General features: G+C 45.0%; 1 protein-coding gene across 1 annotated transcript in view; it reads left to right on the top strand.

Annotated features, from left to right (window-relative positions):
* LOC310867597 (contactin-associated protein-like 2) overlaps positions 1-19,136 on the top strand; it is a gene marked incomplete at both ends in the record, with an annotated part of 231,746 nt that overhangs the window by 168,630 nt on the left and 43,980 nt on the right. Inside the window, 3 exons of the mRNA XM_083777712.1 lie at positions 2,491-2,575; positions 14,553-14,709; positions 16,406-16,533. Coding sequence (XP_083633838.1) covers positions 2,491-2,575; positions 14,553-14,709; positions 16,406-16,533 — 370 coding nt within the window. The remainder of the gene's footprint in view (positions 1-2,490; positions 2,576-14,552; positions 14,710-16,405; positions 16,534-19,136) is intronic.

Genomic DNA, 19,136 nt, shown 5'->3' with positions numbered 1-19,136 from the left:
GAAGTTGGTCTCTGTGTCAAACATCCTGACGGTGAAGACCCCAAACTTCCCCGTCAAAACAAACATCTTTGTCCCGATGATGGTGGCAGAGTAACGCAGTACGGTAGTCGGTGCAGTTCCTCTGTTGTTGTTTAAAGTCCAGACCATCATGCCGGTGTCCAACTTGTAGATTTTATTAGTGTGATTTCCCAAATGCATGTTGTATCCTCCATAGATAAACATGACCTTCTCCAAAACACAGGCTGAGTGGTAGCTCCTCCCCTCTGGAATGGTCCCTGACACCTTTGGTTTGAACCGCCTGCGGGCGTCCACGTCAAACCCATAAATATCCTTGAAACACCAGGAAACACTGCCTTCACCTTCACCTCCCCAGATGTAGACGATATATCCTACCAGCACGGCCGTGTGGCCCACATGTCTGGGTGGAACCTCGGAGGTCACTGCAGGGGTCCTCCATCTTAAAGACACTGTGTTGAAGACGTGCACATCCATCCGATCGACTGAATAGAGTAGTATTCCCACTGTCGTCCAGAGAAGTAAACCTCGTGCCCCACAGTGACCGCATCGTAATAGCCACCTCTATCCACCTGTCCTTGCTCTCCGGTCAGACAAATCGTCCAGCAGAACAATTCTCACACAACAGTTCAGATCGAGTGTTTAATTCTTATACTCGAAGTAATGAAGTCCTGATATGATCGTCGTCGCTTAAATTGGCTCGGTGGCACAAACGTTCACACAACGTTTTGACCAATCCCGCGAAAGCCGATCGGCCGGTTAGTCGATCGATGAAGTTCAGTGACTGTTGCAGAGCTGCCAACCTGCACACATTTTGTGTACCAACCACGCAATTCTAGGCGTATAGACACCTAGAATTGCGTGGTTGGTACACAAAATGTGTGCAGGTTGGCAGCTCTGCTGTTGGTCTCCTAATATGGCAAATTGAATCTCATGCAGACATGATGATCACCTGGGGTTTGGGGTTTGCCACATTGTCTACAATAGTAAGGCATTTTTTTCTCCGGGTCTATTTGCAAAGCTTATGGACGACTGAAACTCTTGTCACATTGTTGGATACACTGGTGCTTGTTCAGGTGACTTAACTGTCTAAAAGTTTTGTTGAGTGGTGCAACCACTCCAAGGAACAGCAATGTCCGTGTCCGCCTATCTATGTGACGTTAACCCACCTATGTGATGTTAATGAGCACGAGTATGACTATTTGTACCAGTAGGGGCGCTGTTGTGCCAGAAAGAGAGAGACAGTGCAGCACTGTTGCCTGAGAGAGGAGGGGGGAGGGGAGTTGCACCACCGTTTAGAGAGCGGTGTTCGTCTTACAGACGGCGGTGGGGATCTGGCCATTGAAATGCATTTGGCAGTCCAAGTCATCGTGGCTCCTCTTTGCGTATTCACGAAGGTAGACCTGAGACGTTGAGTCTGGGGAGACCTCATACCTTACAATTCTCAGAAAGGCTGTTATAAATAGACTGCGATGGGATTGAGTGTCACAAATCTTCCTGAGTCTTTCTGAAATCTTAAGAAACTGTTTTATTCACACTCGATATAGGCCGAGTTCATGGCTGGCCGACGTCACACACAATACAAACGAACACCAGGCATGACGACCAACAACACCTGCACTTTGTTCAGGTGCCGCTGCAGTTTGTGCATGTGTCGTGGATTGGGCATCATGATCTTATTATAATGCGGTTTCAAACGTTGGGTTAAGGGACAAGGGATCCAAATGGACCTTTACGTTTCCGTAACAAATGGATGCTTACGGGTCCGTCTTCCGGGTTTCATGAGAACATGAGAACGTGTTATAGTACTCAAGGATATATGAAACCATTGCCTCCTCCAGAAAGGATACCTTAAACATACTATAGTCCACACCTGTTTGGGGATATAATATGAGTGCATTGTGAGTACATTTCACCGTGCAGGTGAAGGAACCCGTAATCCAAAAGTTTTGGAGCCAGAACTTTGGAATGAACTTCGCATTATAACCTGATGAAGCGTCTCTGTCTGTTCCAGTAATGAAGTCATTACTGCTGAGAAATGGGCTTGCCTGTAGCTAAGTGACACCTGAGCCCAGCCTAATGGAGGCATCCTTTTTTAAATGTTATGCTTAACAAGTGTTGGAATACTACAGCTTCTTGCCTGAGGGGCTGGTTTGCTGGATACGTTTTTGAAACGTGTCGCCTCAAGTATGACACGCTTTAAATTGTTATGAACGTTTCTGGAATTTCGGCGGAGCAGATTCATTTAGGCTACATTTAGGCTACAAGGGACGAGAGTGTTGCACACACTCAGACACACACACACACACACACACACACACACACACACACACACACACACACACACACACACACACACACACACACACACATTCACACTCACACTCACACTCACACACGCTCTCGCCCTCTCTCTCTCTCTCTCTCTCTCTCTCTCTCTCTCTCCTAATTCTGTATGTCTATCTGTTTTCCAAGATGGCAGCCATCACCGCCAGCGCAGAGCACTGTGAGCAGTTCATCTCCTACGGCTGTCGCATGTCCAGACTGCTCAACACCCCAGGTATGAACTGACCCAGGAACAGTCTTATGATACTGACTGCTCAACACCCCAGGTACAGACTGACCCAGGAACAGTCTTATGATACTGACTGCTCAACACCCCAGGTACAAACTGACCCAGGAACAGCCTTATGATACTGACTGCTCAATACCACTGTTCCATTTGGACTCTAAAGTTAATAACAGTAGTTATTAACTGTTTTGTTATTAACATACATACCACTTCAGCCGTATATACATTTCGGCCTTTTGAAACAGATCTACAAGCTCACGATGTGTCGCAATGCGACGCATCGTGAGGTCGCAGATCTGTTATTTGATTGTATTCAAAGGATTGTTATGTGATTTATACTTTTGAAAACAGGTGAAATGGGACATTCGGTATAATGAGTACTTTAAAGGGATGGTGACATAAAACAATTTATTTGTAATTATTCTTAATTACAAATAATTAACTGAACTTTTAACATTCAGTAGATATTCTGTGGTCTGGGGTTTTCTAGCTCAAACAAGTGCTCTGCTGCTGTTTGTTGTCACAGCCTGCAAATGCCATGTTATGTCAATGGGATTTGCCAGCAGATGTCACTGTTTTCACTGTTTTGCCTGATTTCATTGCAGCTCAAAAGGCTTCCAAGAAACCCCAGAGAAAACTCCAGGCCACAGAAAATACACTGAATGTTCAAAGTTCAGGTTTTTGGGGTGTAATTGAGGTCATAAAACCTAAAAGAAATGGAAAAATTCAAATAAATGAAAATGAATGTCATGAAACCTTTAAGTTACGAATACTTTTGTACTTTTACTCAACAACATTTGTATTATCTGACTTTTACTTGTAACAGAGTATTTCTACATCGGAGTACTTGATAGTATTGATACTACAGAATGTGAATACTTTTTTCAACCACTGGCCATGCCATCGTGTGTGGTGATCAATTAAATATTGATCTATCTGCACTCGCATGCACGCACTCATGCACGCACGCACGCACGAACACACGCACACACGCACGCACACATGCAACACACGCACACGCAGACATGCATACACACAAGCATGCAGACATGCACACACACACACACACACACACACACACACACACACACACACACACAGAGTAAAGTGCTTCTTGGAAGTTGATGAAATGAAATTACCAATCAGAGCAGAGCAAGGGAAGATAATTTACTCGGAAATATGAATCATTAATTAGCTGCCAACTTCCATCACATTACACTGTCAAATCCCCCCCCCCCCCCCCCCCCCCCACACACACACACACACACACACACACACACACACACACACACACACACACACAGCTGCATTGTGTAACTAAATGGACCATTAAATAGACTTGTATTCTGGCTTATAATTGTAATAAGGCTTATATAATAAGTGCCTGGACCGCTCGGCCCAACTTCGACTATTCTTAATTCCGAACTGTTACTTGTAACAGCAGAGTAGTTCCACATGGCAGTATTGATGCTTCTACTCAAGTACATCGTGATGCACACGCAGATCCGACATGCGGGAACAGTGGTCGGACATGCGGTGGACACATGCGCTGCTCCGTGCTTGCGGTTAGGGTTTGAGGTAGGTTGTCGGTCTAATGACACTCGGACCAATAGTATGTCTAAAGACTAAGTACAACATGATGTGGATCCTTTTTCCACCACTAATGTTAATGTCCTACCTGTGTGGAAGAGCATTATCTCCTCCGTATTGTGGTGTCTCACTCATCAATCCCCGCCCATAAGCAAGCGCCACTCTGGAGAGAGAGAGGGAGGCAGAGAGAGGCGGGGACTTGCCAGGCTTTGGGACAGGTGATTGATGACAGGTATACATTGCTAATGACATGTTGGACCAACTCAATGCACCTGCGCTCATCAACGCACCTGAGCTCACCAGTATAAAGGCACGTGCATTAGACCAGCTAAATAAGAAGTGACTATCGGCTCATGGAAATGGAAGGAAAGCGACCAGAGTACACGGATATGGAAAAGGAGTAGAAATACGACACCAGTACACGGCTTACACCGAAGGAGTACAAGTACTCGAGTGCAGGCTGAGAAGAAATAATTACCGTTCTAAAAGCCGCTCTCGGCGCATGTGTTGACATTGGTTCAGTAGCCTGAGCGTACTCGTTATCTCACCTGTGGGAAGAAGAACCTAAGCTAAGGGGGCCTAATCTAAACCTGTACCTACCCCGATCCTCTGTGAATGTAATCCATACCTACCGGTGACGTCCAGCGACGAAGATCCCCCTCTCTACCTTGGAAATTAACTTTGTGTTAACTGCTACTTTGACTGCATTCCCCTGCAATAGGAAAAGAGAGAAAAGTTAATTTCTGTTCCGCAACAATATTCAAAAAATGCTTTTGTGAATAGGCAATCTTGATTCCCGCTCCTGAGTTGTGTATCAGTCGCCACAGTATACAAACTCAGTATGTGAGAAGACCGTTACTGTGACGTGGCAAGTTCTGGCAACAAAACTTTTAACAAACAACGTGTTTTACATTCTCTTAATCAAACATTTCTCCTTCCTTCTCCATCTCTCTCTGCGCACCATACTCTCTCTCACGCACGCACGCATGCATGCACGCAGACACAAACGCACACAGACACACACACACACACACACACACACACACACACACACACACACACAGACCAGATGCTCTTCCCATCTCCTCCAGAGCTTGTAGACAGGGGGCTTATTGAGATGAAGCATGGGGCCTTGAGGGACCACTGCCATTCTAAGCTCTGACAGAACTGACTCAGAGGAGCTCCGCAACGAAGCAGTCAAAATACTGCAGGAAAATTACCACACTAAACAAAGTTGGTTTTGTACAGATAAAATAAGTGTTCTTGACTTATTATTATTGTGGGTTTGGTTTCGATCATGCAGTGCGAGTCCACGATAGCCGATAGTCCAAGCAGTTCCTTTCCCCTCCATCAGTTCCTTTCCAAATTCCACACAGAAGGGCCCTTTCGCCAACCCCACAGCGCCCACAGCGTCCCCAGCGGGAATCGAACGCAGGACCTTCTAGCTGTGAGGCGACAGCACTATACCGACTGTGCCACCGTGCCCTGTCATGTGTTTGTTTTTTACTTCTTGTTCTTAATGTGCAGGTTTATCAGAGCGCCCGAGACCACAACTGAGAGTGAGTGGCCGCCGCTGCTGCGTGCCGTGTGCCAATTAACCTGCCGCGCATGCTAGAAATAATAAATAAATAAAAATGTGTCAGGGCTTCGGGCTGGGCCCGGGCCCATAGTTTAGGCCCCTTGGGAGCTTGTAGATTGCCTATATTCATATAGCACACGCTATATATTCAGCCACGCATAAAATTACTTTTCAACATTTTTAGTAGAGTTTTTCGGAGCCTTAATTAGTGTCATGGGTAACACCTGTGAAGTTATTTGTGCATAGAGCCTATTAAATCCTGGAGCGATATCTCTCCATAGATTCAGCAACAGCTGGACTCGTCCCAAGTATCTGCAGCTCGACTCTGAGTCTGAAGAAGACTCAGATAGATAGACGTTGATAGAATCATGTATAACTTGCACACTAATGAAGACAAAACGGGCGTACGTACGTGCGTACCAGGTGGTCCCCAAATGATGGAGAGTTGGTAGATCTTCAACTCTTGAGAGCTCTCAAGAGTTAAATTATTGTTAAACATCTGCATTAGCCTATACTTATAATTTGCTAAATTAAGTCTACACAATTAGAGAATGTAGAAGAATTGTTATTTTGATCAACGTTTTAAAAATATTCTTTAGTTTTGGGTCTGCAAGGCTAAATCTCATCAAATGGTGGTCGGTGGTTCAAATGCCGAATAAATGATGAACCTTGATGTGAAAGAGACCACCACCCTGAAGGCAGAGAGCAGCAGACCACCACCCTGAAGGCAGAGAGTAGCAGACCACCACCCTGAAGGCAGAGAGCAGCAGACCACCACCCTGAAGGCAGAGAGCAGCAGACCACCACCCTGAAGGCAGAGAGTAGCAGACCACCACCCTGAAGGCAGAGAGCAGCAGACCACCACCCTGAAGACAAAGAGCAGCAGACCACCACCCTGAAGGCAGAGAGCAGCAGACCACCACCCTGAAGGCAAAGAGCAGCAGACCACCACCCTGAAGGCAGAGAGTAGCAGGCCACCACCCTGAAGGCAGAGAGCAGCAAACCACCACCCTGAAGGCAGAGAGCAGCAGACCACCACCCTGAAGGCAGAGAGCAGCAGACCACCACCCTGAAGGCAGAGAGCAGCAGACCACCACCCTGAAGGCAGAGAGCAGCAGACCACCACCCTGAAGGCAGAGAGCAGCAGACCACCACCCTGAAGGCAGAGATCAGCAGACCACCACCCTGAAGGCAAAGAGCAGCAGACCACCACCCTGAAGACAAAGAGCAGCAGACCACCACCCTGAAGGCAGAGAGCAGCAGACCACCACCCTGAAGGCAGAGAGCAGCAGACCACCACCCTGAAGACAAAGAGCAGCAGACCACCACCCTGAAGGCAGAGAGCAGCAGACCACCACCCTGAAGACAAAGAGCAGCAGACCACCACCCTGAAGGCAGAGAGCAGCAGACCACCACCCTGAAGACAAAGAGCAGCAGACCACCACCCTGAAGACAAAGAGCAGCAGACCACCACCCTGAAGACAAAGAGCAGCAGACCACCACCCTCACACTAGAGGCCCGTGTCTTTCATGTCTCGTGTGTGGTTGTGTTAAAGCTCATGGAGAGAAGTGAGTTGTGAAACAAAAACTCCTGCCTGGCTATTCAAATCAGGAAGGTCACATTGGGACATACTGCATAATAATCAAGCATGTTAATATGAAATCATATTTTATGAAATATTCTAGTCTATTGAAGCCATTGTGTCCACACACACACTGACTCTGCCCATCTGTGCTCAAGTCTTTCATTACCCAGGTTTCCATACAATGTCATTAAATTAACAAAATTAATAGCAGCAAATATTATGTAGAGAGTAAGCGCAGCTATGGTGAAAGACAAGCTTGTGCTTTCACCCTCAGTGGTTTTACTAAAGTATCAATACTGCAATATCAAAATGTACTTTTCTAAGTTGTATTAGTTCTGTATCTCTACCGCTAGCTGTTGGCATAAACCCCAGTTCCAGGTGCCAGCATAGTTTGCCCTTTGCACTTTGAATATATTTCCAATCCCATAGTTAGAAACGGTGGGGCGTTGCTATAGGAACCGGACCAATGTTAAAAGCTTCCGTAGGACTCAACCATTAAATAGATGGAGTATACGTTGGGGTAAGTATATATACGGACCTGGGATATGACGCCACCTAGCGTCGACGTCCATATATATACGGACTTGGGAAAAAGCTCACTAATGACGCATTGTGAGCTTGTATAGATTTTCAAATGTCCGAAATGTATATAGAGCAATCAAAATGTACAAAGTAACTATATTAACTAATGTTTTCAAATAATTGTAGTAGTAAAAGTACAAAAAGCTACACTGTTCGCTTTCTCGCTTGGATTCTGAGTGTCATGTAGCTCTCAGTAGCTTGTCAAATCCACCCATCTGTTAATGATGCATTATTCTAGTTTGAGACCATTTTTCACTTTAGGTTTTGTCTCTTAATTGGTACAGATTTGTCAAGTCTGTCATATCAATTGTAATGGTGGAAGAGCTGAGAGGGAAGGCCTTTTGTAACTCTCTTTCAAAATGTGCTTCAAAATAAATGGTATTATACTAGACCAGAATATCTGGCTTTAGTGTCAGACTCATCATCATCATTATTTGTTACTATTAGTACTATTATAGTCATACTACTAGAACGTTGCCCGTTGGGCCTACTTGGAACGATGCAAGTTGTAAATGGATGCCCCACCCAGTTATTACAGATATTACCATATATGGAGTTCTTTGTCGGGCATGCCCAAACATGGAGTCTATGCAGATGTCAGAACATCATTGTGATGTCAGAACAGGCCAGCTCCACATATAGAGATCTAGGGGTGATCAATTGGCCCTAATTTGGGCCCTGACATAACCTGGGCAGGGGCTGTTGTGCTGGTTCTGGACAACCGGCTATCCGACGGACTCCACACCGGGCACTGCACTGCACTATGGTGGCGTTGGAGACGTGTCCGTGGGGCGAACGGTTTCCGAGTTACGTGGATTACAGTCAAACTGTTTTTTTCTCCGGGTTTAAATGCAAGGGCAGAGTGTGGAGGGAGTGAGTAATTTAATATGGCATCTGTTTCTGACCGTCCGTCCGTCCGTCTCTCTCTCTCTCTGTCATACTCCCCCCGTCCCCCATCCCGCCAGCAGCGGTTAGTGATTGGGATTGAGGCAGAGCAGACACAATCATGTCCACACTGTCACCCTCAAGGCCCCATGCTTCATCTCAATAAGTGCCCCTGTCTTCGACCAGCCTCTGGAGGAGATGGGAAGAGCATCTGGGGAGGGTGTGTGTGTGTGTGTGTGTGTGTGTGTGTGTGTGTGTGATGATATGAAATCTCTCCTCATTTCGCTGTGCCAGTTTTACACCATATCACGGCACCTAGCAGTCCGTGTGACGTACGTCACTGAATTTTAAAAATAAATGTGAAAACGAACTGATCAAGGCTGAAGCTAAACTCAAATAAAATAAAACTCCTTGGTGCTCACAGGAGATATAAAAAGGTAACATCAAACAGGATCAAAACATGTGGAAAAACAACAACAGACAATCCGGTCAGGGCTGGGAGAGTGAAAAAGGACGAACAGCCTTTTTTTTATTAAACGGCCCATGGCCCCTTGTGTCTGTTCCTCTCCTCTCCATCTCCCTGCTAAGGGGAAGAGGGGAGGGCAGGAGAGCTAGATGGATGATTGGAGATAATGATTGTGTTGTAAAATTAATGAACACCTATAGTATTAATGGACACTGCCACGACGTACGTACGTACGTACATACATGTGCGTGCGTGCGTGCGTGCGTGCGTGCGTGCGTGCGTGCGTGCGTGCGTGTCTGTGCAAAATAACATTGGCAGCTATGGGCCATGAGATGGAATCTTGTCCAACCATATATTCTGCTAGCTTAGCAACGGCTGCTAAGATAGTGTTGGACATTCGCTTCTGGTGGCGAGGGCGTGTCTTGAGGAAGGAGAAGAAAACCGTGAATGCATGCGAGACGACGCTAAAGACGCAATTTACAATTTAGCAGATGTTCTTAATCCAGAGCGATTTACATTAAAGGACCACTTCACCACTTTTAAACCTATCTTCATATAATATAGGTCCTCACTAATAATCATGAAGAAATGGCGCAATTCTTTTCTACTCAGTCTGTGTCTCATGGGAGGGCTGTGGGCAGTTCAGAAACCCGTCCACCAGTGACCTCATCGATGGGGAATCCAAGCAAACTGCAAGATTTCTAGTCCTGAAAAGTTGCAATGCTAAAGTGGAAGCCATCGTTCTCACAATAATAAAAATCTAAAACTGCCCACAACCCTCCTATGAGACACAGACTGAGTAGAAACAAATGGTGCCATTTTATCATGATTATTAGTGAGGACCTCTTATATGAAGATGGATTGAAAAGTGGTGAAGTGGTCCTTTAAGCAAGAACAAAGATGCATTTTCTCGCCCACTGCGTCGGTCTGTTGTGAACGGCAGCAGAACTGCACACGACAGAGGGGAAGAACGAAACACAGAGGGGAGTCAGAGATCATCCCGCGCTCTCCTCCTCTGATGGAGGCTGTGATCGATGGAGTGCATACCCCCCTCCCCCTCAATCTCACCAAGCCCAGAAAGAGGTTACAGTAGATTGTTCAGAATGCACTGCGGAAACACCGAATGCATGCACTGCATGCTACAGAAATACACTCCAGATATCCCATATCCTGGGTTGTTTGGTGGTCAGGCCTGTCTTTATGTTCCCCTCGGGGGTGGTTTCCACTTCAGAGATAGTCTTATAGTGTTATTGGAGAATATGAGCTCTCCGTGTGCAGAGCAGTGGGAGGAGGATCTCTTCCTAAGCCTGGCTTGCTGCCTCAGTTCTTTGTTGCTGATGCTTTTAGGCCAGAGGATATGAAGAATGTTAGTCCAGGGGGGATATATATGGTTGATGAAATGTTTCTTTGTAGTGGGGACAGTTTGTACTCGGTATGTCTCAACACTTTTCATCCAATATATATATTTTCAATCTATACGGCCATGGACGAAAAGGAGCAGGAAATGTTTGGATGTTTCTTTGTAGTGGGGACAGTTTGTACTCGGTATGTCTCAACACTGTTTCATCCAATATATATATTTGTAGTCTAATACGGCCATGGACGAAAAGGAGCAGGAAAAAGAAGAAGAAAACACGAATACCTGTCCCCCCTTGGATGACAACTAGGGGTGCACGATTATCAGATATCTGATCTCTGATTATTTGCAGGGACATATCTGCCAATTCCGATTCTGATTGATTCCGATATTATACAGAGGACCACAATGGAAACAAGCCTAGACCCTATAGGGCAGGGTTCCCCAATACATTTTCCTCAAGGGCCATATTTCGACTAGGGTACCAGGCTGGGGGCCGAGTCCGTACGCGCAAGGTTGAAAATGGATTTTCAGGGCAAGACCTGAAATCAATCAATACAATACAAAATAGCCTACCGGTATACTCTTTTTCTAAGTGTCTGTTTTCAATAATGACTACTGAATGAGTACAAAGCCATTGAAGCTGTCACTTTATAATTGCATCATCAATATCGGTGAAAAACAAATCTGTCTCAAAATATAGGATTATTTTGAGACCGATCCAATAACGATTTTTCATGGCCGATACGACCTATTCCGATTATATCTCTAATGACAACTATTACTTGCACTAAAATGAAAATTTTAACAAAAAGAAACTAAACTAAAATGATCAACAAATAAACACTGAAAACTATATGACTATATAACTCCTATCCTATGTCTCGTGCTCATATTGACTAATTATTTACTGACTTCCCATTAGCATTGAAGATCAATGCAATTCAATTCAATGACATTATATACAGCTCCATCCCATGTAATAAGAATATTTTGTCAAAGTAATATAATTCAAAAAGTGAAACTTTCATAATATATTCTCAATTCATTGTGCATAAAGTCAAGTATGTAAAACCTTTTTTTTTGTTTTAATCTTGATGATTATGGCGTACAGCTAATGCAAATCAAAAAATCCTATCCCAATGAATTAGAATATTTTACGAGACCACTAAAAAATATATTTTTTAAACGAGAAATATCAACCATCTGATATTAATACTTTAATATTTGGTCTGGGTTGAACAAATCATTTCATCAATGGGACGTGGCATGGAGGTGATCAGCCAGTGGCACTGTTGAGGTGTTATGGAAGCCCAGGTTTGCTTTGATAACAGCCGTAAATGATGTTTTATTGTTCAGTCTTATGTCTCACACCTTCCTCTTGACAATACAACCTAGATTCTCTGTGGGGTTCAGGTCAGGCCAGTTAAGCACAGTAATACCATGGTCAGCACACAGTTACTAGTAGTTTTGGCAAATCGAGATGGAAAGGAAAATTAGCATCTCCATGAAGCTTGTCAACATACTGAAGCACAATTTACTTAAAAAAGATGGCTGTGTTGAAACCATTGTTACATTTTCAGTCAGTGGATCAACACCAGCAGATAACATGGCCTAAATCATCACTGTGTTTTGCCATGTCCAGGGTCTCAACACAACCATCTATTCTGATATTTTACAGCACTGTGTGCTTCAGTATGTTGACAAGCTTCATGGAGATGCTAATTTTCCTATCCAGCTCGATTTGGCACCTGCCCATAAATAATAAAAATCCTCTAACAGACAGACAAGAGATCACCACCCACTGCATGCTGGGGTGAATTCCTTTATAACCAATCAATTCTGATGCCTCGTGTGCGTTGCCGCTTGCGTGTGTGAGCGCGTGCCCTCGTCATCTCAGAGCTGGTCATATTATAAGTGTGCGTGCGTGCGTGTGTGCGTGCCTGCGTACGCACGCAGGCACGCACACACGCGTGATGGATAAGTGAAAGAAGTCATTGTCATCCTGATGACAATCTGTGCATCTGCCTCAACCTGAGAGAACTCTGCACTATAAATGTGATATATTTTCACACACACGCACGCACGCACGCACGCACGCATGCGCATTGACCTGAGAACACGGCACTAAATGTGACTTATGTTCTCACGCACTCGCGCTCTCTCTCTCTCTCTCTCTCTCCCTCTCTCCCTCTCTCTCTTTGTCATTGAGATGACCCTTCAGTAATCATGATCATCGGTGGTTTATGGTCTTCTGCCCACACTTTTGTCATTTACGATGGCTTTCTTGTCTATCTATGTGTGTGTGTGTGTGTGTGTGTGTGTGTGTGTGTGTGTGTGTGTGTGTGTGTGTGTGTGTGTGTGTGTGTGTGTGTGTGTGTGTGTGTGTGTGTGTGTGTGTGTGTCTGTGCGCGCGTGTAAACATGCATAATGTACCCATGATTACTTTCTATACACTTTGCAAGCCTGTCATTAAGCATACTGCATAGCATGGATGCTTACCACATTAAGCTGTGGACAATAAAACTATAATGTCCCAGGATGGCACATATGGCCTGCTGGAAACAACGGTTCTAAACCGCCATTACTGCAAATCAAAACTGGGTGTCACGGTGGCACAGTTGGTAGTGCTGTCGCCTCACAGCTAGAAGGTCCTGGGTTCGATTCCCGCTCGGGGCGCTGTGGGTGCTGGCGGCGTGTTTCCTCCTCCGCGTCATCAGTGCCCATACCCGAAGGCGGGGTTGGCGAAAGGGCCTTTCTGTGTGGAGTTTGCATGTTCTCCCCCTGTCCCCTAGGGTAGGTACCCTCACAAAAACATGCAGTAATCCTGGTCTCTAAACTGCCTCCCCCTGGCCAGCCGGGACGCCTGATGGAGGGGAAATGAACTGGTTGGAATAACGTGTTCCTTCCACGCGCTACGTCCAACCAGGGAAACTCCCCCCTGTCAGGTGTAAAGGAGCAACTTGGACACTCAAGCATGAAGGAAGCATGAGTTAAGTCCGTTTCTGTCCCTATGTTGGTGGAGGGTGTGTAGAGCCCAGGATCACATCACAGGATGATTGACACAGGGGTGAAAAATGGGTTACAAAATCGTGGGACCAAAAATATAAATTATTTAAAAAAAAACTGGCCCCTGTAAAGAAAAGTTAATATGTCCCCACCCACCCCTTAGTTCCCATACTTGTACACGTTTATCCCCTTTTTTAAACCTTCCTAAACTGTATTATGATGATTTATTTATTGTTCTTTCTCTTTTTTTCTTCCATAGAGGTGCATATTTGTACGTCTTAGTGTTCAGATTAATTGAAAATGGAGGACCCTGATGTAAACAAGTCTTAGTGCTTTTTATGGTTTAACCCTCGTAGCAGTTTTTTTAGCAGTGCGATGCTTGTAGATCTGTTACTTTTGAGAGAGAGAGAGAGAGAGAGAGAGAGAGAGAGAGAGAGAGAGAGAGAGAGAGAGAGAGAGAGAGAGAGAGAGAGAGAGAGAGAGAGAGAGAGAGAGAGAGAGAGAGAGAGAGAGAGAGAGAGAGAGAGAGAGGATCCTGGCTACGGAGGATGGAGATTAGCATGGATTAGACAACAGCGCTGAGATTGGACACAACCACAGAGACTACAACTACTCGCATGTATTACTTCAGTAAAAGTACCAATACTGCAATGTAGAGATACTCCATTACAAGTAAAAGTCCAGAATTCAAAATGTACTTGAGTAAAAGTACAAAAGTATAACTTTTTCCACCACTGGTTTGGTGCTTATACTGTGTTGTGTAAAGCACTTTTAATGACCTTGTGCTATACAAATAAACATTAGCCTTATTTGTGTATTCATGTATTTTCATAATATTAACACTGTGTGAGTGTGCGCGTGTGCGTGTGCGTGTGCGTGTGTGTGTGTGTGTGCACTCGTGCGTCTCAACAGATGGAAGCCCCTACACGTGGTGGGTCGGTCGGGGCAGTGAGAAACACTTCTACTGGGGGGGTTCTGGGCCGGGCGTCCAGAAATGTGCCTGTGGCATCGACAGGAACTGTACGGAGCCCAAATATGACTGTAACTGTGACGCTGACCTCAGCACATGGTGAGTCTAAGGTTGGATTCACGCCGTGGTCCCGGATGCGCACTCGGGACCACTTGGCAGATGTTGTGGTTTAGTGTGAATAATGCCGCGTACCGTTCCCGGGAGCGGATCACCCAACCGTTACCGGGACCGCATCGGGAGCGATTGAAGTGTACTCGGATACGGATCGCTGCAATGTGAAAGCATCGAATACAGTTGAATGAAGTGTACTCGGATAGGGATAGCTGCAATGTGAACTTCTACAAAATGTCTTCTAAATCACATGTCTATGTTTGTATATCAGTGGTTCTCAAATGTATTCATGTCAAGGAGCCCCACAACTGAATGGCCGCCGACCTACATCTCAAACTATTGTGTTCCAGGAGCAAAGATACGAGTTAAAGATGTTTGCCGTGAAAGAATAAATATTCAAAGATTTGCACACGTTTTCAAAAATAGAAGTTAAAAATGACGCTCATTTGTAACGAGTAACGCAGCGTGTTTTGGCCGAGTAAATGGGTATAATAATATGAGTGTTTTGGCAGAGTAATTCGTACTACTCGTTACTGGGAAAAGTAATAATATTACAGTAATATATTACTGGTAACTCGTTCCTGCCCAACACTGACTATGAATAGGCCTTAACTATGACACATGCACGCACGCAGGCACACACACACACACACACACACACACACACACACACACACACACACACACACACACACACACACACACACACACACACACACACACACACAGATCACACACACTTGCTATAATTGTCTGCATCCAACAGCCTCGTCCATAAATTTCCATAAAAGTGTGATAAATGATGCAGCATGTAAATAAACTATAACCCTCAGATGCATTTTGAACTGCAATAACTTGGATCAGATCTCGTCCCCAGTTGGATCAAGTCTGCGCTTTAGACTATCAATGCATTTGTGTGCGTGTGCGTACGTGCGTGCGTGCGTGTGTGCGTACACATAATCTTTACCTAATGACTTCCTTGAGCCATCCATCCACCCGACAATCGATCCCAGCATGCATTTCAAAAAACGTTTTCCTTCATTTCTAGAACATCCCAGCGTTCATTTCTCTCCAGGGACAGAGGATCAATTATACTGATGGATGAATAATTGATACGTTGTTTAACCTGCCATCACATCTTTACTGTATGTCTTCACAGTTCAATGTATTGTCTTTAAACATCTAGGGCTCCATTTCCGGCAGCGCTAAACCCCTTATCCCTAAACTTCTTTGCCTTTTTTTTACTATTTTGCAAAAAATAATTGAATACTTAAAATGGCCAGTCTACAAGCTTTTCTTACAAGCCCATGCCGAGCAGGCGTCTATAAGCACACTGCCCACGCTCATATGACTGTGAATGTGTAGCTCCGGGCGGCCTAGTAAAGACATCAAGCGCCTCCTATTCCCCGCCACACTGGCTGACTAAAAACAAGGAAGTGTGTGGCTCGCTCTGGTGGGCACAAAGCGTAGCTACTTTTGTGAATGAGTTTTGAGGTGAATATTCATTGCTATATGTTTGTAACCGTTTTAGAAAAGCAATAAGCCACGCGAGGCCCCAGCTTACCGTGGATTTCACCATGTGTAAGAGGGTTGGATCGTGTCTCACCACGCCTCTCGCCCATTGTAAAGTCCACGGTAACCTGAGACCTCTTGTGGCTTCTTGCTTTAATTCTGTCTGGTTCAGGAGAGAGGACTCTGGCCTGCTGCTGTACAAGGACCACCTGCCCGTCATCCAGGTTGCCGTGGGCGACACCAATCGGCCGGGCTCGGAGGCGGAGCTAACCGTGGGCCCGCTGCGTTGCCAGGGAGACGGTGAGCGTTATGGGCCTAATCAAATACATGCTGTCGTCAACACTCTGCTGAACAGGAAATTAGATTTGAAGTGATGTGTGCACGCACGCACGCACGCACACACGCACGCACACAATATATATCAGAGATAAAAGCACTCAGGACTCAGAGTCAGCGCTGCGCTGCGGTACATCAACATCCTCAACCCGATTTTTATGAAAAAAACGCATTCAGTTTTCTCTCTCTCATTATCTTTGAGCACACACTCACACGCACATGCACACACACATTTTAACAATGTATTTATGCCCACACAGAGAAAATTGCATAAGGACATTATGAACATAAGTTCATACTGTTCATAACATACGTTCAGGTGCAGCAAAGTTACATCAACAAATTCAAGGCATATTATGTCCTCAGTCATGATACAACAAACATGTCATGTCATGTCACCCAGCATTCCATGCAGGCACAAGTAGTGTAGGCATCCAACCAGTCCGTGGGCAAGTCCCAGGCCCCCAGACCACCAGAGGAAACAATTTTCCATGCAGTCCACTCCTGCATTGCCGCCCAGTTTCATATCCCATGGGCCCAAAATCCACCCACTGTTGTTCCGACAGCCGACGGACAAACAGCTAGAAGGCCAGGTCCAACGCCCGACATCGAAAAGCAAGTGATTAGAAAACAAACTGCGATATGTCTTCTTTTATATGCCTGAAGCGAATTATATGACACAGGTCTCAATGGTTCATAAATAATGATTGTTATGAGCTGGTCCAGCTTCCACTGCTTTGTATTCATGTAACGTCCGGTGCGAGATTTGGCTCCCATGAAAGTGTCATGGCGCAGCACGTGACCATGACACTTCCTTGGATCTGTCCAGGTTAATTAAATATGGTTAGGAAGCGAAGACCGTACGGTGGACTCCATTTTGCTCCCTGGAAGGAAAGGAACATGCACAATTGAGACCAAGGAAGCTGAACGCGGAAGTGATGGCTGCATATAGCCCATTGCGCATGTTTCTTTCCTTCCAGGGAGCAACAAGTCCACCATGTGGCCTTTGCTTCCTAACCTTATTTAATTAACCTTGGGATCTGTCCAGGGCATAGAACATGACAAAACAGCTGCTCAGCGGTGTCACAGCCATTATGCCCCCCCCCCCCCCCGCATCAACAAGCTGGTGTCACAGTCATTATGGTCCCCCTCATCACTTAGAGCTGCCTGTCATCTAAAGTAACTATGATTTAATGACCGAGTGTGTGTGTGTGTGTGTGTGTGTGTGTGTGTGTGTGTGTGTGCGTGTTCATGAGTGCATGCAGAGAGAGAGAGAGAGAGAGAGAGAGGGGGGGGGGGCAGTATGTCAGGTGTTATTAATAGAGATTAATCTTTCTGTCAGCTGCACGAGCCATATTACTTCGTCTTCATCTAATAACCATTGGACTGCAGAGAGAGAGAGAGAGAGAGAGAGACTGAACTAATTTGTTTCCCACAGTAAAGTACATTAAAACATATAGAATAATTATCTGCCTTGTAACAAAGGTAACGCTGTTACTATGCTATGCGAGGCTACGAGTAGTCCCGCGTTGCCAGACAACTATTCCACAATCTCAGAATGCTATATGGGCCATTCTACCGAATTGGTTCAAATTCAGAGTTGGAAATTGTGTGAAATTTGTATGCTATTTTGGAAAACCTTTTACCATATTCATGTTGCACCAGATCTAATATTTTTTTAAGAATTTATGTAGGTGGTTCCACAATTAAATACATTTAAATTGATATGTTAACAAAACATTTTATGTTGAAATTATTATTGAGAGTAATCCAAATCTAAACGCAATATTCTTTGTAAAATGTATAAAGTTGATTACCGGTGTATTGATTTTAGCATTATTGGTAGTTGACATTACACATACACCTAACCAATCATGATCTTAACATATTCGTTGATAACTCACTATCTTTGATTTTAGACAAAACAACCAGTGTTTCGGTAGTGACTGCACTGTTTCGGTAGTGACCACAGCATTGTCTTTACAATGCGGTGCCATAGTCATTTAACTATTTTGCTAAATATTAACTCATAACTTACTTACTTACGCCTGACACCCTTTCCAGGGTATAGGCCGTCGACAAGGGACCTCCAGAGTTCTCGGTCACTGGCGTTCTTTTCTATCTGCGACCAGGTGCCTCCCAGCCTCTTGGTGTCTGCCTGGAGATCCCTCCGCCAGGTGTTTTTGGGCCGACCTCTGTTTCTCTTCCCCTGGGGGTTCCATGTCAGAGCCTGTCTGGTCGTGTTTGACACTGGCTTACGTAGTGTGTGCCCGATCCATCTCCATCTTCTTCGTCCGATTTCATCTGCTGCTGGGAGTTGTTTGGTCTTCGTCCATAGGTCTATATTGCTGATCTTGTCTGGCCAGGATTCTTCTGAGACATTTATTGATGAAGGTTTGCACTTTATTTGTTGTGGTCTTTGTTGTTCTCCATGTCTCTGCCCCATAAAGCAGGACTGATTTTACATTAGAGTTAAATATTCTTATTTTTGTTTGTTGTTGTATCTCTCTAGAGCTCCAGATGTTTTTGAGAAGTAGGAATGCTGTTCTTGCCTTGCCTATCCTGGC

This window comes from Protomyctophum parallelum (genome assembly GCF_964188405.1).
Source record: "Protomyctophum parallelum genome assembly, chromosome: 12".
NCBI lineage: Eukaryota > Metazoa > Chordata > Actinopteri > Myctophiformes > Myctophidae > Protomyctophum > Protomyctophum parallelum.
This window is presented reverse-complemented; position numbering and strand designations above follow the sequence as displayed.